Consider the following 17,591-nt stretch of genomic DNA (forward strand, 5'->3'; position numbering starts at 1 on the left):
CGGACTCCCCCATACCAATCAGCAATCGAGAAAGTGTTTGTAGTCCGTCATTGATGTCCTTCTTTCCAGGAGACTCAGGCTGTGCAGTTGACAGTTAAAGTTAAGCAGCAGACCTGTCGGTACTGGTGAGCCGCTGTGCACTCTGATCCACTCTTCTGCCTCAGAGTAAGGGCAGCTTGGAAGCAGCAAGAGATCGGGACTGGATGACAGGGTTTAGTTTTTAGTTCACTTTTAATATCTCGAGTGTACTCAGTGTCATTCTTAGCTTGAAATAGCCAAGAAGATGTTTTAATATTTCCTTTTATTATAAAAGTTTAGTTATTAAAAGAATATTTTTATTTGCTAAAAAGAAAATCCCGTTATTTCTTATGTGGACTCTGGCTTCTGAACTAGATTGATTTTTTTTTTTATTCTAACGTTGGCTATGTTTTCCCAGTTCATAATTTGATATATTGTACTTTTTTTATTTATCCAGAACATAATTAAGAACTAAGAAATGAGCTGAAAGTATTTGAGCTCGCCAGTGTCCAAGTTGATATTTAAAAACATATGTTCTTAATTAAACAATTGGTGATCAGGTGCTTAACTATGGGAGGCTATTTAATTATGTAAAATTAATGATCTCATATAGTGCTGCTGTTCCATTGTTGCCCACGGTGACAGTAAGAAAAACACAAATGGTGAGGCGGAAGTGATGGCTCAGTGCTTTTGGTCACGGTTGGGGTTGCAGAGCACTGGACTCAGCTCCTGAACCCAACTAGCTGCCAACGACACCCGTAACTCCAGTTCTATAAAATCTCTGACCTCTGTGAGTACCAGGCATACACACGGTTCACATCCATGCAGGCATAAGCCTAAAAAATCCCACAGGGATGTTAACACATAAAAATTCTCAAGGACTCACAAATAGTGAGTAGATAAACCTTCAGCATAAAGATGGTGTAACTATATATTAGACTGTTGGAAGACTTTTCTGTAGTGTAAAAACGCACACGCATGCATGCACACCTCCCATTGTATTTAGTTTCTGAAGATGACGTTTTCAGTCAGCGGGAAGGATACTGGTATAACAGGGTATCTCATGGAGCAGTGTTTTAAATTATTCTGACAAAGAAATCCTGAAGTGAGAAATGGTTGTGTTTGGTATTTAAGAAACAATAAGAAATAAAAACAAATAAAAGGGAAATGTTGGTATTGACCCTTTTGATTGTTTAATCTGTGACTTGGAGGGAATTAACATACTTGAACAGTCAGCAAAATCTGACATTAATTGTATGTAGACATATATAAGAAGCTTATAACCTAAATTACTGGGTTAAAAAACAACAACCAAAAGCCTGGAAAACTGTTGAATCTGCATTGATTATTTGGCCCAAAAAAGAGACTAGACGTGGGCAGCATTCCAAACTGAATGTGGTACATCCTGCCCTACTCTGTCACATAGGCAGGCTGTATTCAGACTGGGAAGAAAGGGGAGGGGTAAGCAGAAACCTGGCCCTGCAGTTGCCATTGGCCTTATATGGTCATGTTTGGGGAGTGTCTGCCTCTGATTGGCTGAGACCCAACTGCTCTGTTATGTGGAAACACTTATACGTTGGTCTGCAGTTGGCTCCATATCATGTTAGGCCACAGTTTAGTGTGTGGTGTCTACATGAGGAAGAGTAGAGACTGGTTTAAGATAAATTATTTTGTTTAAATGAGATTCAAGTGAATCTATAGACAAGGACTTAAAAAAATTCATCACTAGCCATCTATGAACTGATGTTAAGTAATGTGCATTTTTTAGAACTCGTAAGCCACCTCCCCTGGGTTCATTAAAAATGTGCCTAATGGTGGGTGTGTGGACGGCAGTGCAAACTAAGTAGGGCTTGGATGCTGCCTTGCTTCAGACTGCGGCTTGGGTTTTCTTTATGGACACCTGTTTACGAGAGTCGTACCCCACGGACGCCTACCCACGACTTCTTCATGAGGCTTTCCTCTCTCCCTCTGTCACAACAGTAACCTAAAATGTTTTGATTTTTGCTTGCTTATTTGTTTGTCTGCCTGTTTGGAGACAGAGTCTCATTGTGTGGTCCTGGCTGGCCTGACCTGTTCGCTGTGCAGACTAGGCTAGTTTCGAGCTCCCCTGTCTCTGCATTCCAAGTGCTGCAGTTAAAGACTGGCACGGAGCCTGATTTTAGCTAATGTGTTAAAGGGACGGTACACTCTGCACTTGTTTATGTATGGACGCCCTCCCTCTTACTGTGTCTGTGTTGCTTCTTGCTCTGAGGTAACAGAGACCAAGAAGAATAGAAGAAGCCGTAGTAATGAAATGAATGGTTATCGAGTAGTTCATTCTTGTTCCCTTTTTATTTATAATCTAATATAAATGTTTTTTTTTGATTTGAGAAGAAAGGAAAACTTGTAGTCAAAAGCCTGAGAAGCAATAGGAGAAGAAAATCTAAATGAAAATGTTACTGTGAGAGTGGATTACAGATTGTGGGCCAAACCTCTCCCGAGCTGTGCTCGTGGCATGCTGGGCCAGTGTGTCGCACTGTTTATTATCTGTTCCATCGCCTCCACCCCCAGCCCCCATCAGCCTGGGTGGAGCTACACAAGTGACTTCAGAGAGATGCGGAGCCTTTACCTGCCCTCGGCCCCTTCCGTGTTGACTGTGTAAGAGCTGGCCCGGCTGGCATGCAGGCCACAGGGTGAAACATAGTCACTGAGTCCATCATCGGCCATTGCCTCCTCCTCGCGGGCCTGCTGTGAGGGGAGACGGCACTCCCGTCTTCCTGCAGCATAGTGGGTTGAGCAGGTGCCCTGTTAGTCAGGATTTCCTCTCCAGGGAATGAAGTGTTAAAAAATGATCAGCAAAGAGACCCTTGTTCTATGAAAAAATGTAGGAGTTAGGGTCTGAGGGTGTTTGACTGCAGATCTGAAGTATTATGTGCTGTCTCTTTAGGAAAATGTTAACTATTTTATGCTTTTAATGTGTTTTTCTTTGTTTTAAAAAATACTTCTGTGCTGCTTTTGTGTAACTGGTCTGTTTTTAAGAGACAACATTTGAACTTCAGTGTTCTCTCAGCACTCTAGACCCAGGGCCCCTAGAAAACAGGAGCTGTGGTACCTGCGTGAGATTCCAGGAGAGATGGTTCCTTGCAGTTCTGCTCACAAAACGTGCTCTGGCTGTCTGAGGACTTGAATGTAAAACATTCACTAGTGGTGGTTGTTTGTCAGCCATGTCACCTAGAGATAGCAGTGCAAACAATGATGTGCACCTAAGTAGCATAGAACGTTTTATTTTTTAATTCTTTAATTTTGTTTACAGTCAAGTATTTATCTTCCTTCAAGTCTATCCTCTGACCTCATCCCATACCTCCCCCACCCCAGTAGATCTCCCCACTCCCTGAGGCCTCAAGTCTCTCTAGGGTTAGGTGCATCTTCTCTCATTGACACTAGACCATGCAGCCCTCTTTTGTATATGTGTTGGGGGCCTCATATCAGCTGGTGTGTGCTGCCTGGTTGGTGGCTCAGTGTCTGAGAGATCTTGGGGTTCCGGGTGAGTTGAGACTGCTGGTCTTCACATGGGGTTGCCCTCCTCCTCAGCTTCTTCCAGCTTTTCCCTAATTCAACCACAGGGGTCGCCTGCTTCTGTCCATTGGTTGGGTGTAACTATCTGTGTCTGACTCTTTCAGCTGCTTGTTGGGCCTCTCGGAGGGCAGTCATGCTAGGCTCCTGTCTGTAAGCACACCATAGCATCAGTAATAGTGTCAGGCCTTGGGGCCTCCCCTGAAGCTGGATCCCACTTTGGGCCAGTCACTGAACCTCCTTTCCCTCAGTCTTTTCCCCATTTTTGTCCCTGCAGTTCTTTCAGACAGGAACAATTCTGGGTCAGAGTTTTTGACTGTGGGATGTCAACCCCATCTCTCCACTTGATGCCCTGTTTTTCTACTGGAAGTGGACTCTACAAGTCCCCTCTCCCCACTGTAGAGCATTTCATCTAAGGTTCCTCCCTTTGAGTCCTGAGAGTCTCTCACCTCCAGGGTCTCTGGTACATTCTAGAGGGTCCCCCCACCTCCTACCTCCCATTCTTTCTGCTGGCCTTCAGGGTGCATAGAACTTTTTAACTAAGCTACTCAGGACTTCTCTGTCCTAAGACTAGGGTGATGAGTTTATATCAGGGTTGCCCATGGCTAACCTCTTGTCCTCCTAGACCATTTCTTATCTGTCATAAAAAGGATACCACAATACTGCTGTTTAGCCTAGCTTACCTAAAACACAAGGCAAAACTGGGCATGGTTGAGCCTGCCTTTTTTTTATCTCCTATCGCCTAGAAGGTAGAGGCAGGTAGGGTCTCTGAGTTTGAGGCTACCCTGGTCTACAGAGTGAGTTCTGGGCCATCCAAGTTTACTTAGTAAGACCTGTTCTCAAGGGGGGCGAGGGGGGAGGAAAAAATATAAGGCAACATGTTTTTCTTGTTGTTTACCTAGATACCAATGAGCTACCTCCCTCCCTCGACAGCACCTTAGCACTGTCACTCGGTATTGTGTTTCCTGGCAGAGTTTCAGGTTGGAGGAAGAGTATTGAGAGCAACAGGGCTGGTTGGGGAATAATTAAGATGTGCAGCACACAATTATCCATAAACTATTGGTGTATACAAAGTTATGCAGAGTTGAAATCTAATTCAGCTGGCTTTCTGGTATGCATAGGAAGTTTTGAGTTTTTAAAGAAAGCAGTATTTCAGTGATGAGTCCATGTACATTGGTCTGCACACCTTGACTTAATTACAAACTGTCAAGTTGTCAGAGCTCTGCATGCTTTGTTACTGCTTCAAATTTTATTAAAATAAGCAAAAAACAGTCTAATGAGTATGTATAGGAATTTTTCACTTCTAAAAGAGTAATCTTTAATCTAATTGTTCTTTAGTGCTTCCTTTAAGGACATTAGGGACAGACACAGGGCATGACAGGATGTGTTGCTGTTTTCCTGAGATATTTAGTTTTCTTTTTCAGGTGGCTATCATCCAGTGAAAATCGGAGACCTCTTCAATGGTCGCTATCATGTCATTAGGAAGCTAGGATGGGGGCACTTTTCCACCGTCTGGCTATGCTGGGATATGCAGTAAGTATCCTTTGTCATCATGTGCTCTTGAGTTATGCTGCACATCTGCCGTCTTTACTGGCTTTACTGCTGTGAACAGACACCATGACTGAGGCAATTCTTATAAGGACAACATTTAATTGGGGCTGGCTTACAGGTTCAGAGGTTCAGTCCATCAACATGGCAGGAGCATGGCAGCATCTAGGCAGGTGCAGAAGGAGCTTAGAATTCTGCATCTTAATCTGAAGGCAGCCAGGAGCAAACCTTTTCTAAACTGGGCAGAACTTGAGGATAGGATCTCAAAGCCCACCCCCCTCAGTGACACACCTCCTCCAACAAGGCCACACCCACTCCAACATTGCTACCCTCCTAATTGTGCCACTCCCTGGACCAAGCATATACAAACCACCACATCCGCTTTTAAGAGGATGTAGTCAAGGGTCATGCTACCTGGTGGCGTGTGAGGCGCTGCTTAGCACAGGCCCTGCAGTATTAGATCTTCACCCCACTCTTACATGCCTTCACTTATATTTTTAAACAATGCTAATTGTAGTTTGTGAGCCAGTTTTTTTTTTCGGAACTGGGCCTTGCGTTTGCTAGGCAAGCGCTCTATCACTGAGCTAAATCCCCAACCCCTGTGAGCCAGTTTTTAAAAATTGCTTTACATCAGAGCCTGTTACTTTTCTATTCATTAATTCATATCAGGAAAAAAAAAACCCAGATACAAATTGAAAATGTATAGGTCTTTCAACTCAGTGTTCTGTGACATTGTTTAAAAGCCACATGGACGAAGGCAGGAAGCCTCATTATTGCACAGCTGACCCGTTCATGTGTAGTTGTGTGTTTGTGTGTGCATATGAACATACATGAAGCAATATAAAGGAATACTTTTCCCTCAGTGCTGTTAGCTGACAGTTTTCCTGTCTACCTGTCTTAATTAGAATTGAAACAGCAAACATAAGGCATTGTCTAACCCATGAACACTTATTTGTGTTGCCCAAACTTGAAAAGTGTGATTTTAATTAAATGTTATTACTGTATGTATGAATACATGATATATGTGGGGTGTGTAATGGTGCATTTGCTGCAGCATGAGGACAACTTTGTAGAATGGCCCCAAAATGCTATTTTAAGGGGAAGTTTACTGCAAGGGTCAATTTGTTGCCTGCTAATTGGCTACACCCACTGTACAAATCACTTCTTACACTGGTAACATCAATAACCATGCTTTGTTTTATCTAAAGAGGGAAGAGGTTTGTCGCCATGAAAGTTGTAAAAAGTGCACAGCATTATACAGAGACAGCCTTGGATGAAATTAAATTGCTCAAATGTGTAAGTAAGCAATACATACTGAGTAATAAAAAGTAAATGGCTAACTACTGCATATACCTTACTCTGTCATCTCTGAACACATTCCTTGCTTTTACTTTCTAAAAATAGTGCTTTTTTCAGGTGCCTGTAACCATTTAATTGCTGCTATATTCCTTTGTATAAAGTCTGTAGGATCATTGTAAAGTTATTAAGTATGCACAGCTCTTGGTCTGCTTGGCTGCATGCTTTTCTGGATGATACTAAATTAAAGTTTAATTCTACTTTTTGTTAACTTTTTATTGATTCATTGTGAATTTCACCTAATGCTCCCCAATCCCACTCATCCTCCATTTCCTCCATATCCGTCCTCCACCCTTGCCATCTCCCCCCTCAAAATAAAATAAAACAAAAACAAAAGGAATCAAACAGAAATCCCTTGGAAGCTGTAGTGGGTCTCACCATGCACCCATTAGTCTTTGAGATCACGTGCAACCGCTCACTTCAGTGGCTGTTAGTCCGGTTTGAGGCCTCTGGCTTCGGCTACAGTATCAGGGGGTCCTCACTGCGATGCCACTACAATATCCTTTTGGTGCCCTGTGCCTGGCGCTCCTGCAGGTTTGAATCCTCATGACCGGCCTCTTCCTATGCTTCAGCTCCAGTCCCTAGGTGGGGTGGATGCTGGGGTGGACCGCCTCAAAGACCTGGATCTGAGTCGGTCAGCATGCGCACGCGCGCACGCACGCACGCACGCACGCACGCACGCACGCACGCACGCACGCACGCACGCACGCACGCACGCACGCACGCCCCAGCTAGTTAACCAAGTGCTGCAGCCTGCAAGGGCTAGAGCCAGTTGCTGCCCAGGCAAGGCCTAGGTCCCACTTTGCTGAGTGAGGAACAGGACAGGTTCTCCTGCCAAATCCAAGTTTAATTTGGAAAACAAAAAAATCACCTTGTTGATTGGTATAATGAAAAAAGAACTCCATTCTTTATTCACTTTTAATTTTGTTTGTGTGTGTACACACACACATGCACGCAGTGTCTAGAGGAGACGTTGACTCTAGAGTTGTAGTCCCAGGCATGTGACACGGGTAATGGCAATTGAACTCAAGTCCTCTAGAAAAGCAGCCCACGTTCTTAACTGCTGAGTCAGCTCCTCAGCACCGTGCACCATTTCAAACTGGTGTGGTGTTAGGACATGGCGGTGTTAGGACATGGTGGTGTACACTTGGAACCCAGCATGCAGGGGAGTTGAGGCACACGGCTGGCTGAGCCTCAGAGCAGCTGGGGCTGATACTAACATTTCTTTTGGTTTGGGAAAAGCAAAAATGAAAGTCAGTATGACAACCCCATTGTTCTTTTATGTGTTTTTCTCTGTATAGGTTCGAGAAAGTGACCCCAGTGACCCAAACAAAGACATGGTAGTCCAGCTAATCGATGACTTCAAGATCTCAGGCATGAATGGGATACGTATCCTTTAACGTGTGGTCTTTGAAGTATAACCAGTTATGGGGGGTGCGTGTCACCTTTTAAAAAATAGTGTGATTTCAGGTGTCTGTAACCTTTTAATTGCTGTAGTCTTTCCTCTGTATAAGGGCTCTATAAAGTTTATTAAGTGAGTGCCTTGTTCTTTTCTCCTTTTTGCCTCTTTTGGATATTTTAGTATCTTAGAAATATAAAAAAATGCTGCCTTGATTGGGAATGGAGTTAACCGTTACTTTTTTATTTTTTAAGATTTTATTCATTTATTTTATATGATGAGTACAATGTACCTGTCCTCAGACACACCAGAAGAGGGCATCAGATCCTATTACAGATGGTTGTGAGCCACCATGTGGTTGTTGGGAATTGAACTCAGGACCTCTGGAAGAGCAGTCAGTGCTCTTAACTGCTGAGCCATCTCTCCAGCCCTAACCGGTTACTTTTTTTGAGGTAGTACTCACTAATTATTCACAGCGAGAGACGTTATCATTTTCATACATGTATATAATGTAGTGAGATTGCATTCGTTCTCACATCACTGTCCTCATTCCTGTTGCCCCGGTTACTGTTTGCTTGTTTGATTTTTGGATTGAGTAACCTTAATTTTGGTTATATTAATATTGATTTATTAAAAGTAATTATAGTTGTTTTGCAGTGGTAGATGGAAAAGTATTCTAACACTATTTCTTTTCTTTCTTTTTTTAAATACATATTTCTTTATAGTCCCATGACTCGTGAATGTTAGTGCCTGTGAATGGCTAAGGTGTTCTCCTTCATTGGGGCTTTGGTTATTTTTTCTTGATGCAGACCCAACCTTTTCTGTCATATCTATTAACCCTTTAAACTTCAGAAACCTTAATGACAAGGTATGAAAATATGATAAAATCTCATACGATAAAAGTCTCAGCTTCAGGGCTAGAGAGATGACTCAGTGGTCAAGAACACTGACTGCTCTTCAGAGGTCCCGAGTTCAACTCCCAGCAACTACGTGGAGGCTCACAACCATCTATAATGGGATCCGATGCCCTCTTCTGATGGTCCGAAGACAGCTACAGTGTACTTATATATAATAAATAAATAAATCTTTAAAAACAACAACAACAACCACCACCACCACCTGTCAGCTTAAGCCCAAGAATGACATCCAGTACCCGTGCCTGCTCCATGATCTTTTAGGTAAAGACTGTCATTGCAGCAGACCTTTCTTTTTTTTTTTTTTTTTTTTTTTTTTTTGGTTCTTTTTTTTCGGAGCTGGGGACCGAACCCAGGGCCTTGCACTTCCTAGGTAAGCGCTCTACCACTGAGCTAAATCCCCAACCCGCAGCAGACCTTTCTTTTCCTCCTAGAATTCTCAGCCCACCGTGACGTTTCATGCCTGCAGTCTCCACAACTCTGGATGTGGAGACAGAAGGTGCAAGAGTTCACAGTCAGTTTCACTAGGAAGCAAGCTTGAGGGTAGCCTGGGTTACATGATAGCTTCTCAATAAACCAAACCCAAACAAGTAAGCAGCTTAGTCAGGGATGCTAGGAAGTCCGAAACCCTGCTGACATCGTGACAGCGTTTGCTTCAAGTGCTCACATTGGATCCAAGTTTGCTTCCAGATGGTTTCTGGGATCCAATAAGTTCAATCTTCACCAGGTAGGCAAGCAGGTAGGCAGATAGGTAGTATGACACCCCATGTGCCTGTGTGAGCTTTTCTGTGTAGGACAGAGAAGCTCTATTCATTGTGTGTTAGACTTGTAAGGCTCTTTTGTACACACACCACACACACACACACACACACACACACACACACACACACACACTTTAGTAGCTTTTTACTATTGAGTAAAATGATAAGAAGCTATCATAGTCTGGATGTGTCAATACTTTGGGGAGCTTTGGGACTCTTTGGAAATCCCAGGATTTAGCCCAGTATCTGCCACTAACTTTAGGCTTTAATTTCTGCTTTTTTAAATGAGATCAGGATGTAAACTGTTGTCTTTGCAGCCTGGAGTATGTAGGGTCATCCACAGAGCAAAAGCATTTACAAATTTTTCATTAAAATATAGAATCATGGTGATATGATAAATCCAGATATTATTGTAAAAGCTAATGCGTCAGCCCCTTTGTGATCCTGACACTAACTGAAGCTTCTAGTCATGAACCAGATGTTTGAAAGAGTTTCAGAGCTGCTTAGAAATCCCCTGTGACTGTCATTAATGTGTGGTCTGTTTGCTGACTGTTTGCAGTGGCTTTAGTCTTCCGTATGCTGCAAGCCTTAATAGAGTTCCTCATGATGGCCCTAAGCCATGACATTATTTTGTTGCTACTTCATAACTATACTTTTGCTACTATTATAGATCATGATGTAAATATCTGATATATAGGACCTGAAAGGGTTCTAAACCCGAAGGTTGAGAAGCACTGACTCGGCAGGTCAGCGATTGGACTAGGGCAGCTCCTCTTCCTCCTCTCTACTTCTTTCTTCTTTTTATTTTTATTTATTTTTAATTTTTGTTTTTTAAGACAGTATTTCTCTTTGTAGTCTTGACTGTCCTGGAACTTACTGTTTAGACCAGGCTGGCCTCAAACTGCCCTCCAAGGCATGCTCCACAATGCCTGGCATAGAGCTTCTGTTTTTAAACAATCCACCGAGTAGGAATTAGCTGGAGTAGGCTTAGCAGCTAAGATAACTGACTGCTCTTCCAGAGGACCCACGTTTGACTTCCAGCACTCACATTGCCAAGCACAACTATCTGTACCTTGTAATTCCCAGTAGATCTGATGTTGCCTTCTGGCCTCTGTAGTCACCAAGCACACGTCTCATAGGTACATGTATACAGGCAAAAACACTCACACATATATAAAGTAATCATAAAAAATAAAAACCCCACTGATCACCTAGTCCAATTGAATCAGTGAACTCTAGTCAGTGCAATACCTTGTCTTAAAAACCGAGGTGGAGCTGGCGCGGTGGCTCACACCTTCAGTCCTACAGCACTTGAGGCAGAGGCAGGTGCCTCTCTGAGTTTGAGGCCAGCATGGTCTACAGAGTGAGGACTTGCCTAAAAATAAGTTAATTAATCAGTCCACTGCCACAGAACTAGAGCAAATACAGTCTGGTGGGGCTTTTCTGATGGTTTCATTCTGCTACTGGAGAAGAAAAACTTGGGCAGCACACATTTCTAATAAATTTAGGCTTTTTGTTTTAAGAAATAAACTGCTGGACTGGATAGATGGCTCAGTGGTTAAGAGCACTGACTGCTCTCCCAGAGGACCCAGATTCAATTCCCAGCAACCACATGGTGACTCACAACCACCTGTGATGGGATCTGATGCCCTCTTCTGGTGTGTCTGCAGACAGCTACAGTGCACTCATATACATAAAATAAATAATATTTTTAAAAAGAAATAAAGTGCTTTTTCCACAGAATACTATTCCACTGTATGCACGTGCCACACGTTCTCCATTAGTTCATCTGGTGGTGGGCATTTAGGTCACTTCTCTACCTGACTGCTCATGGCACTGTTTGAAATCTTGAGTTCAGTTCCTTTGGCCTTGAATGATAGTGATGTGCTCATAATTACATCTTGACCCCATATCTACCAGTTGTACACTGAAATACTCATTAACCGGCTTTCATTGCGACAGTGTCTCACATTAGCCCAGGTTGGGCTTGTTTATCTTCACTCTGTAGATGAGGGTAGCCTTTCTGATGCTCTGTTGCCTTCCAAGGACTGTGTCACAGGGCGTGCCGTCATGTGTAGATGAACAGTAATGATCGAACAGAAAGGTTATTGATACAACTTTAGTATATTTGACAGTATTCTCTGTTATAATGTACGTAATCAATAGACATTAATTCAGGGAATAAAAACTGCTCACGTTCTTACTTAGTCCACCCTGTGGTGTAAAACCCTCCTGTTCATTGTTGTCCACTTTCCCTGGGCAGAGCTGACAGGGGAGCATGGCACAGTGTAGGTCTGACTCAGGCTTGGCCTTTGGAGGGCACAATGCACTGCACGTCTGCTCAGCAGTGGTGCGGGTGTGCACTCCCTGCTCAGCAGTGGTGCGGGTGTGTACTCCCTGTGGTGCTTGCTATGCACACTGTCTAGTGTACACACTGTCTAGTGTACACTACGTGATGTTCTCAGTGGAAAGAGTCAGGTCTCGTATATGTAGGTGATGAACAGCAAGTGATCACCTTGAAGGTATTAATACGGTATTTTATTAGGAAAGCAATATTTTACAAGGGACATCTAGTAACTGCCTGACTGCAGGAAGTACATTGTTAGATGTGCCTTAACCAATCTCCCAGATGTCTGCATGGTCTTCGAAGTACTTGGTCACCATCTCCTCAAATGGATCATCAAGTCCAACTATCAAGGCCTCCCAGTCCGCTGTGTGAAGAGTATCATTCGACAGGTGAGACGTCAGAAAGAAGCCCCGGAGAGGGCAGGCTTAGCTCTAGTAGCCAGCTGGGCTGCTTTTCAATGTGTGTTTCAGTTTATAGTGAAGGAATTAGTAAGCAGAAGAGAGCAGCATGTGAACATCTGATGTACACTTCTTTGGCATATCAGCCTTTTAAAAGATGAGTAATGTATATCTTTGCATTAATAGTAATAATCAGAAATTACTGCATTCAGTATATTTACTTGAAAATATCTACTTAGTTCTTGTTCTTGGGAGCTTAATTAAGAAGGAGCAATTTATTATGTTGTTTTGTGGAGTTTGTTTGTTTGCTATTTGAAGTACCATGAATAGAGTAAGCTAGGGAGGAGCAGGTCCTGAGGACCTGGCTACAGTGTGGCGAGTGTGGCTAACGACTGCTTTTTTTTTTTTTTTCTTCTTTTTTTCTTTTTTCTTTTCTTTTTTTCGGAGCTGGGGACCGAACCCAGGGCCTTGCGCTTGCTAGGCAAGCGCCCTACCGCTGAGCTAAATCCCCAACCCCACGACTGCTTTATTATGTACTCTGAGACCCCATCCTCATCTCCACACAAGAGCGCAATTTGACTCAATGGATGTCCTATGAGATTGGACTTCGGTTGTCTTACCAACTGAGAACCTTTATCGAGGGAGTGGTTTAGACAAGATCCTCTAATAAATACTTGTAGGATGAACGTGTGTAAACACAGAAGACGTTCCCACCGTGCGTCGCTCACCAGGTTTGCCATTGGTCTATTCCATCTGCAAACTACTTGTGGCTTGTACTGCCCGATTTAAGGCGCTTCAGTTGTAGCTTAGTTATGTTTAGGTACTGTGGGTTCGCTGGTTAAGGTTGGCACTATCGGTGATGTTGCTTAGCTTAGTTTGTGTGAGAAAGGTTAGGAGTCCTTTAGTCACCTGGTTCAAGCTTAGATTAGGCCTCCCAAGGGGTTCCAGACACAAAATATAGACTTCAGTTCAGAACGCTGTGTATGTGTGTGTTGTATGCACATATGCGCACACATTTTAGTTACTTTTCTATAGTGACAAAACATTATGACCATGCCACTTACAAAAATAAAGGCTTTAATTTTGGGGTTCATGGTTCCAGGAGATTAGAGGCTGTGAATATCATGGTGGGGAGTATGGCAGCAGGCAGGAATAGTAGCCGAGAGCTTAACATCCGGTCCACAAGCATGAGGCAGAGAATGGTAGGGTAGGGTGGGCTGGGAGGAAGGAGGGGGAGATAGTAAGAGTTCTCAAAGCCCATTGTCCATGACACACACCTTTTCACAAGGCCTAATCCTTCCCGGTCGTTTTTACCATTTGCTGACTAGACCTTCAAATATGTGAACCTCCGGGGCCTTTCTCACTCAAACCACCACAGCACATGTGTGTGCTTGCCTGTGCTGCTGCTTTTGGTAGCCAAAGATTGACGCTGGGGACTTACTTCTTCCTCAATCACTTCTTTCCCTTCGTTTTGAGGCATCTCTCACTAAACCTGAAGCTTCCTGTTTTGAACAGACTGGCTGGCCAGCAGGGCTCTGGGCTCCACTGCTCTTGGTGTCAGGTGCTGAGGCCCTGGGTGTGCTGCCACCTCCCGCTTTGTGTGGACAGCAGCACTGACCTGGTTCCTCACGCTTACCCAGTAAGCACTTGGCCCAGCCATTGTCCAAAGTCACCACCCGCCTCCCTCCCCGTTTTGTTTGTTTTTGACACAAGGTCTCACATTATGGAGCCCTGGCTTGCCTGAAACATTTTATGAAAGCACGGCTGGCCTCACACATAGAGATGCACTTGCCTCTGTCTCCTTTTTTTCTTTTTTCTTTTTCTTTTTTCCAGAGCTGAGGACCGAACCCAGGGCCTTGCACTTGCTAGGCAAGCGCTCTACCACTGAGCTAAATCCCCAAACCCCCCCTCCCTTTTTTTTAAAGATTTATTTATTTATTTCAAGTATGTGGGTACATTGTTCCTGTCTTCATGCATACCAGAAGAGGGCATCGGATCCCATTACAGATGGTTGTGAGCCACCATGTGGTTGCTGGGATTTGAACTCAGGACCTCTGGAAGAGGAGTCAGTGGGGTTTTTTTTTTGTTTTGTTTTTTGTTTTTTGTTTTAATAGAATAGAGTTTATTCAGGGCATGGGGAGGGGAGTTAAGAGGGCAGTAGAGGCAGAGAAAGGCAGAGGGTGGGAGGGATGGAGGGAGAGAGGGAGGAGGAGAAGGAGGAAGAAGAGTGGAGGAGGAGAAGAGGCTGGCAATGAGCACATAGAGAGACGGGTGGGGTGGGGGGGGGGTGGGGACAAGAAGGCAGGAGCAAGAGGCAGAATTCTCCAGTAGCAAAAGAATTGTGGGCTGGTGAGATGCCCTGTGGTGGCTTCTCCTGCCTCCAGGCCTGATGACCTGAGTTTAGTCCCCAGGCCTCTCTCGTAGTGGAGGGAGAGACTCTGCCTGTTGTTCCCTCACCTGTACACATGTGTGCTTGCTTTTGTCTCAGTCTCTGTGAATGTAAGAAGGGAAAACAATGATTCTCATAGATTTGTTAATTGAGAAACAGTGGCTTCCTTATCAGTGCAGAAAGGTTGTGCTTATGAATCATGATTGGGCTTTGAAATCCATTTTATAAGATCTATAGATTTTAAATGTGTGTAGTGAAAGCATTCTAGATTGTGTGTAGCCACCTCTTCATATTGTCCTCCTGTGTCACACATTGGCAGTGCCTCTTGTCATATTACAGGTGTTACTTAAGGAAACTGCTGTGGTAGCTCCCCAGCACCATTTCTCCAGTCGCAGTGGAGCCAATGCTCTGTGTTGACCTTCATGGTCATAATGCACATGGCACATAGCACATGCACATAAAATGAATGTCTTTTAGGAGGGACTACAGAGTGAAGGGAAGGCCATTTGCTCTGTTTTATCTTACGTGGATGAGATATTCCTGCTTGGAGTGAGGCCAGGGGCACATGCTTGCCAGCTCGAAGGCTCGTGGCTCTTCTGTAATGTATGATTCCCTTAGAGACGTGCCAGTGTGTTAACAAGCAACACCGTCCTTAGTGTAGAAGAGGATACATGATAGGCTGAGCTTGATGCTGTGGTCCCTGCATTTCCTCCGCAGGCAGGCTTCATGTTTGTGACTTTTAGTGACACGACTAAAGCTTTTTAAAAATAACCTTATTGGGGTTGGGGATTTAGCTCAGTGGTAGAGCGGTTGCCTAGGAAGCGCAAGGCCCTGGGTTCAGTCCCCAGCTCCGAAAAAAAAGAACCAAAAAAAAAAAAAAATAACCTTATTGAAACAGATGAAGAATCTTAGTTAATTATCTAGGATAAATCATGAGATATTAAAGGCTTAGCAGATGTAGTTTGTGCCAGGTGGTGGCAGCACATGAGTACACAGAGAAGCCTTGTCTTGAAAAACAAGCAAACAAATGACAACAAAAAGGAAACAAGACAGAAACACACGTAATTTGCTTTATTCTGTATGGGTTGTATAGGCCCACATGGTTTGTATGTGCCTGTGGCTGTGTATCTGGAGGCCAGGTCTCAGTGTCTTTGATGATTGTTATACACCATATCTTTCCTATTTTATAATGCAATTTCATAAGCTCAAATAATAAATTTTAGACATTTTCACCAATGTTTTTCTCTTCCTGCAAGAGAGCCACTTTTATTTTTAAGCCTTTTTTATTTAGTTGGGACAGGGTATTGGTGTGTGGTTTCTCCTGGCCTGGTGCTGTGCTTGCCTGTTTCCTAGTGCTGGGATTTAAGGCATGCCCCACCATGCCCACCTCTTCTTCCTTGTTTTCTGAGAGGATATCACTCTTTCATTAACTGAGGAGCTCAGTGACTCAGCTCCATTAGTGGCCAGCAGGCTCCCGGGCTGCCCCTGCACACATCTGCAGCCTTAGGATCACAGGCGTGCTCCACCCTGCCCAGCCTTTTACCTGGAGGCTAGCAGTCTGACTGAGCGCAGGTCTTCCTGCCTTCACTGTGCTCACTTGACCCACTGAGCCGCTGTTCACAGTTCTGATTTACATATTTTAACAGAGTAAATTACTTCAGAAATAATTGCCTGCATTCGGTTCACAGAGGTTCTGTCATTCCCTGAATCTGGGCTTTCAAACAAGTCTATTGCTGCCGTAGGTGATTGACAGCACCACTGCCATTCAGGCTTAGCTGAGTAAGAAGGTGGCTTTGCCGGTTAAACCATTGATGCTTGCATTCTGTTTTACAGTGGGGAAATGGTGTATAAATTGAAAGGAGAAATTGAGTTTAGTGGAACTTCTGTGTTGTAAATGCTTTGTATAAATCATTGATTTCAACACTGCTTGTCTCAATGAATTCTTTGTAGAGAGCGAGACAGAGCTCTGGCTCTGGGAGCGGCCGTTGGGGCGCCTGTGGGATTGGAGTAGTGTTGATTCTGGATTTTTTGCTTGTTGTCATTTGCTTGCATGATTGAGTTTTTAGATACAATCTTAAGCCACCATTTTATTAGCAGTAAGGTGTGGGCAATAACCGCACTGTCCTTGTTAGATTACCATGAAGATGACTGTCCTACTGTTGATGTTGCTGTGACTTGGCACACTTTAGTCCTCTGAAACCTTATAACAACTCCATAAAATATAGTCCTTTTCTTAATTTCATGGAATTGAACACAGGTATACAGAGCTTAGTAATTTATCCTGAGTTGGGAAGTAAATAAAAAATAGTGACTGCTACTAGAGCGCTGGCTCAATGGTTAAGAGTTGCTCCTCACTCTTCCAGAGGATCCTAGTTCAGTTCCTAGCACCCACATGGGGGTGGGCTCACAGCTGCCCGTAACTCCAGCTCCAGGGTTTCTGACACCCTCTTTTGACCTCCACTGGGACTTGCACACACAGGAAATATACTCACACACATAAATATAATAGTAGTAGTAGTAGTAGTAGTAGTAGTAGTAGTAGTGGTGGTGGTAGTAATAATAATAATATTAATAATAATAATAATACGATGTGGTGGTGGTGACACGGGAAAGCAGAGCAGGAGGGCACAGGAAGTGTCTAGTTTTGGAGCTCAGATTTACTTCTTTTTTCCTATGTGATAAAATGCTGTTAGAAATTGTGCCCAGCCTGTGTCCAGTAAAAGTTAAGCCTCTGTTCTGGGTTTAAAATCTTCCCCTTTTTCCTCTCATATACACAACTTACTATCTAGCACCCCTCCTGTTGACTTATTGGATATTTAGTATTTGAAGATGTCCTAAGCAGTTAGAACACACGCCAGTCCCGTGAGACTTTAGTTTACACTGTTGTTTACCTGTGTGCGGAGGTCAGA

At 43.7% G+C, this 17,591-nt stretch overlaps 1 protein-coding gene across 44 annotated transcripts in view; it reads left to right on the plus strand.

Moving 5' to 3' along the window:
- Positions 1-17,591, plus strand: part of Srpk2 (SRSF protein kinase 2) — a 190,075-nt gene that overhangs the window by 141,431 nt on the left and 31,053 nt on the right. For all 44 annotated transcript variants that reach the window (XM_087656380.1, XM_087656393.1, XM_087656386.1 and 41 more), the window contains 4 exon segments: positions 4,995-5,103; positions 6,327-6,414; positions 7,776-7,863; positions 12,178-12,284. In XM_087656380.1, the coding sequence (XP_087512506.1) occupies positions 4,995-5,103; positions 6,327-6,414; positions 7,776-7,863; positions 12,178-12,284 (392 nt within the window).

This window comes from Rattus norvegicus, chromosome 4 (assembly GCF_021556685.1).
Source record: "Rattus norvegicus strain SHRSP/BbbUtx chromosome 4, alternate assembly SHRSP_T2T, whole genome shotgun sequence".
In the NCBI taxonomy this organism is placed as follows: Eukaryota; Metazoa; Chordata; class Mammalia; order Rodentia; family Muridae; genus Rattus; species Rattus norvegicus.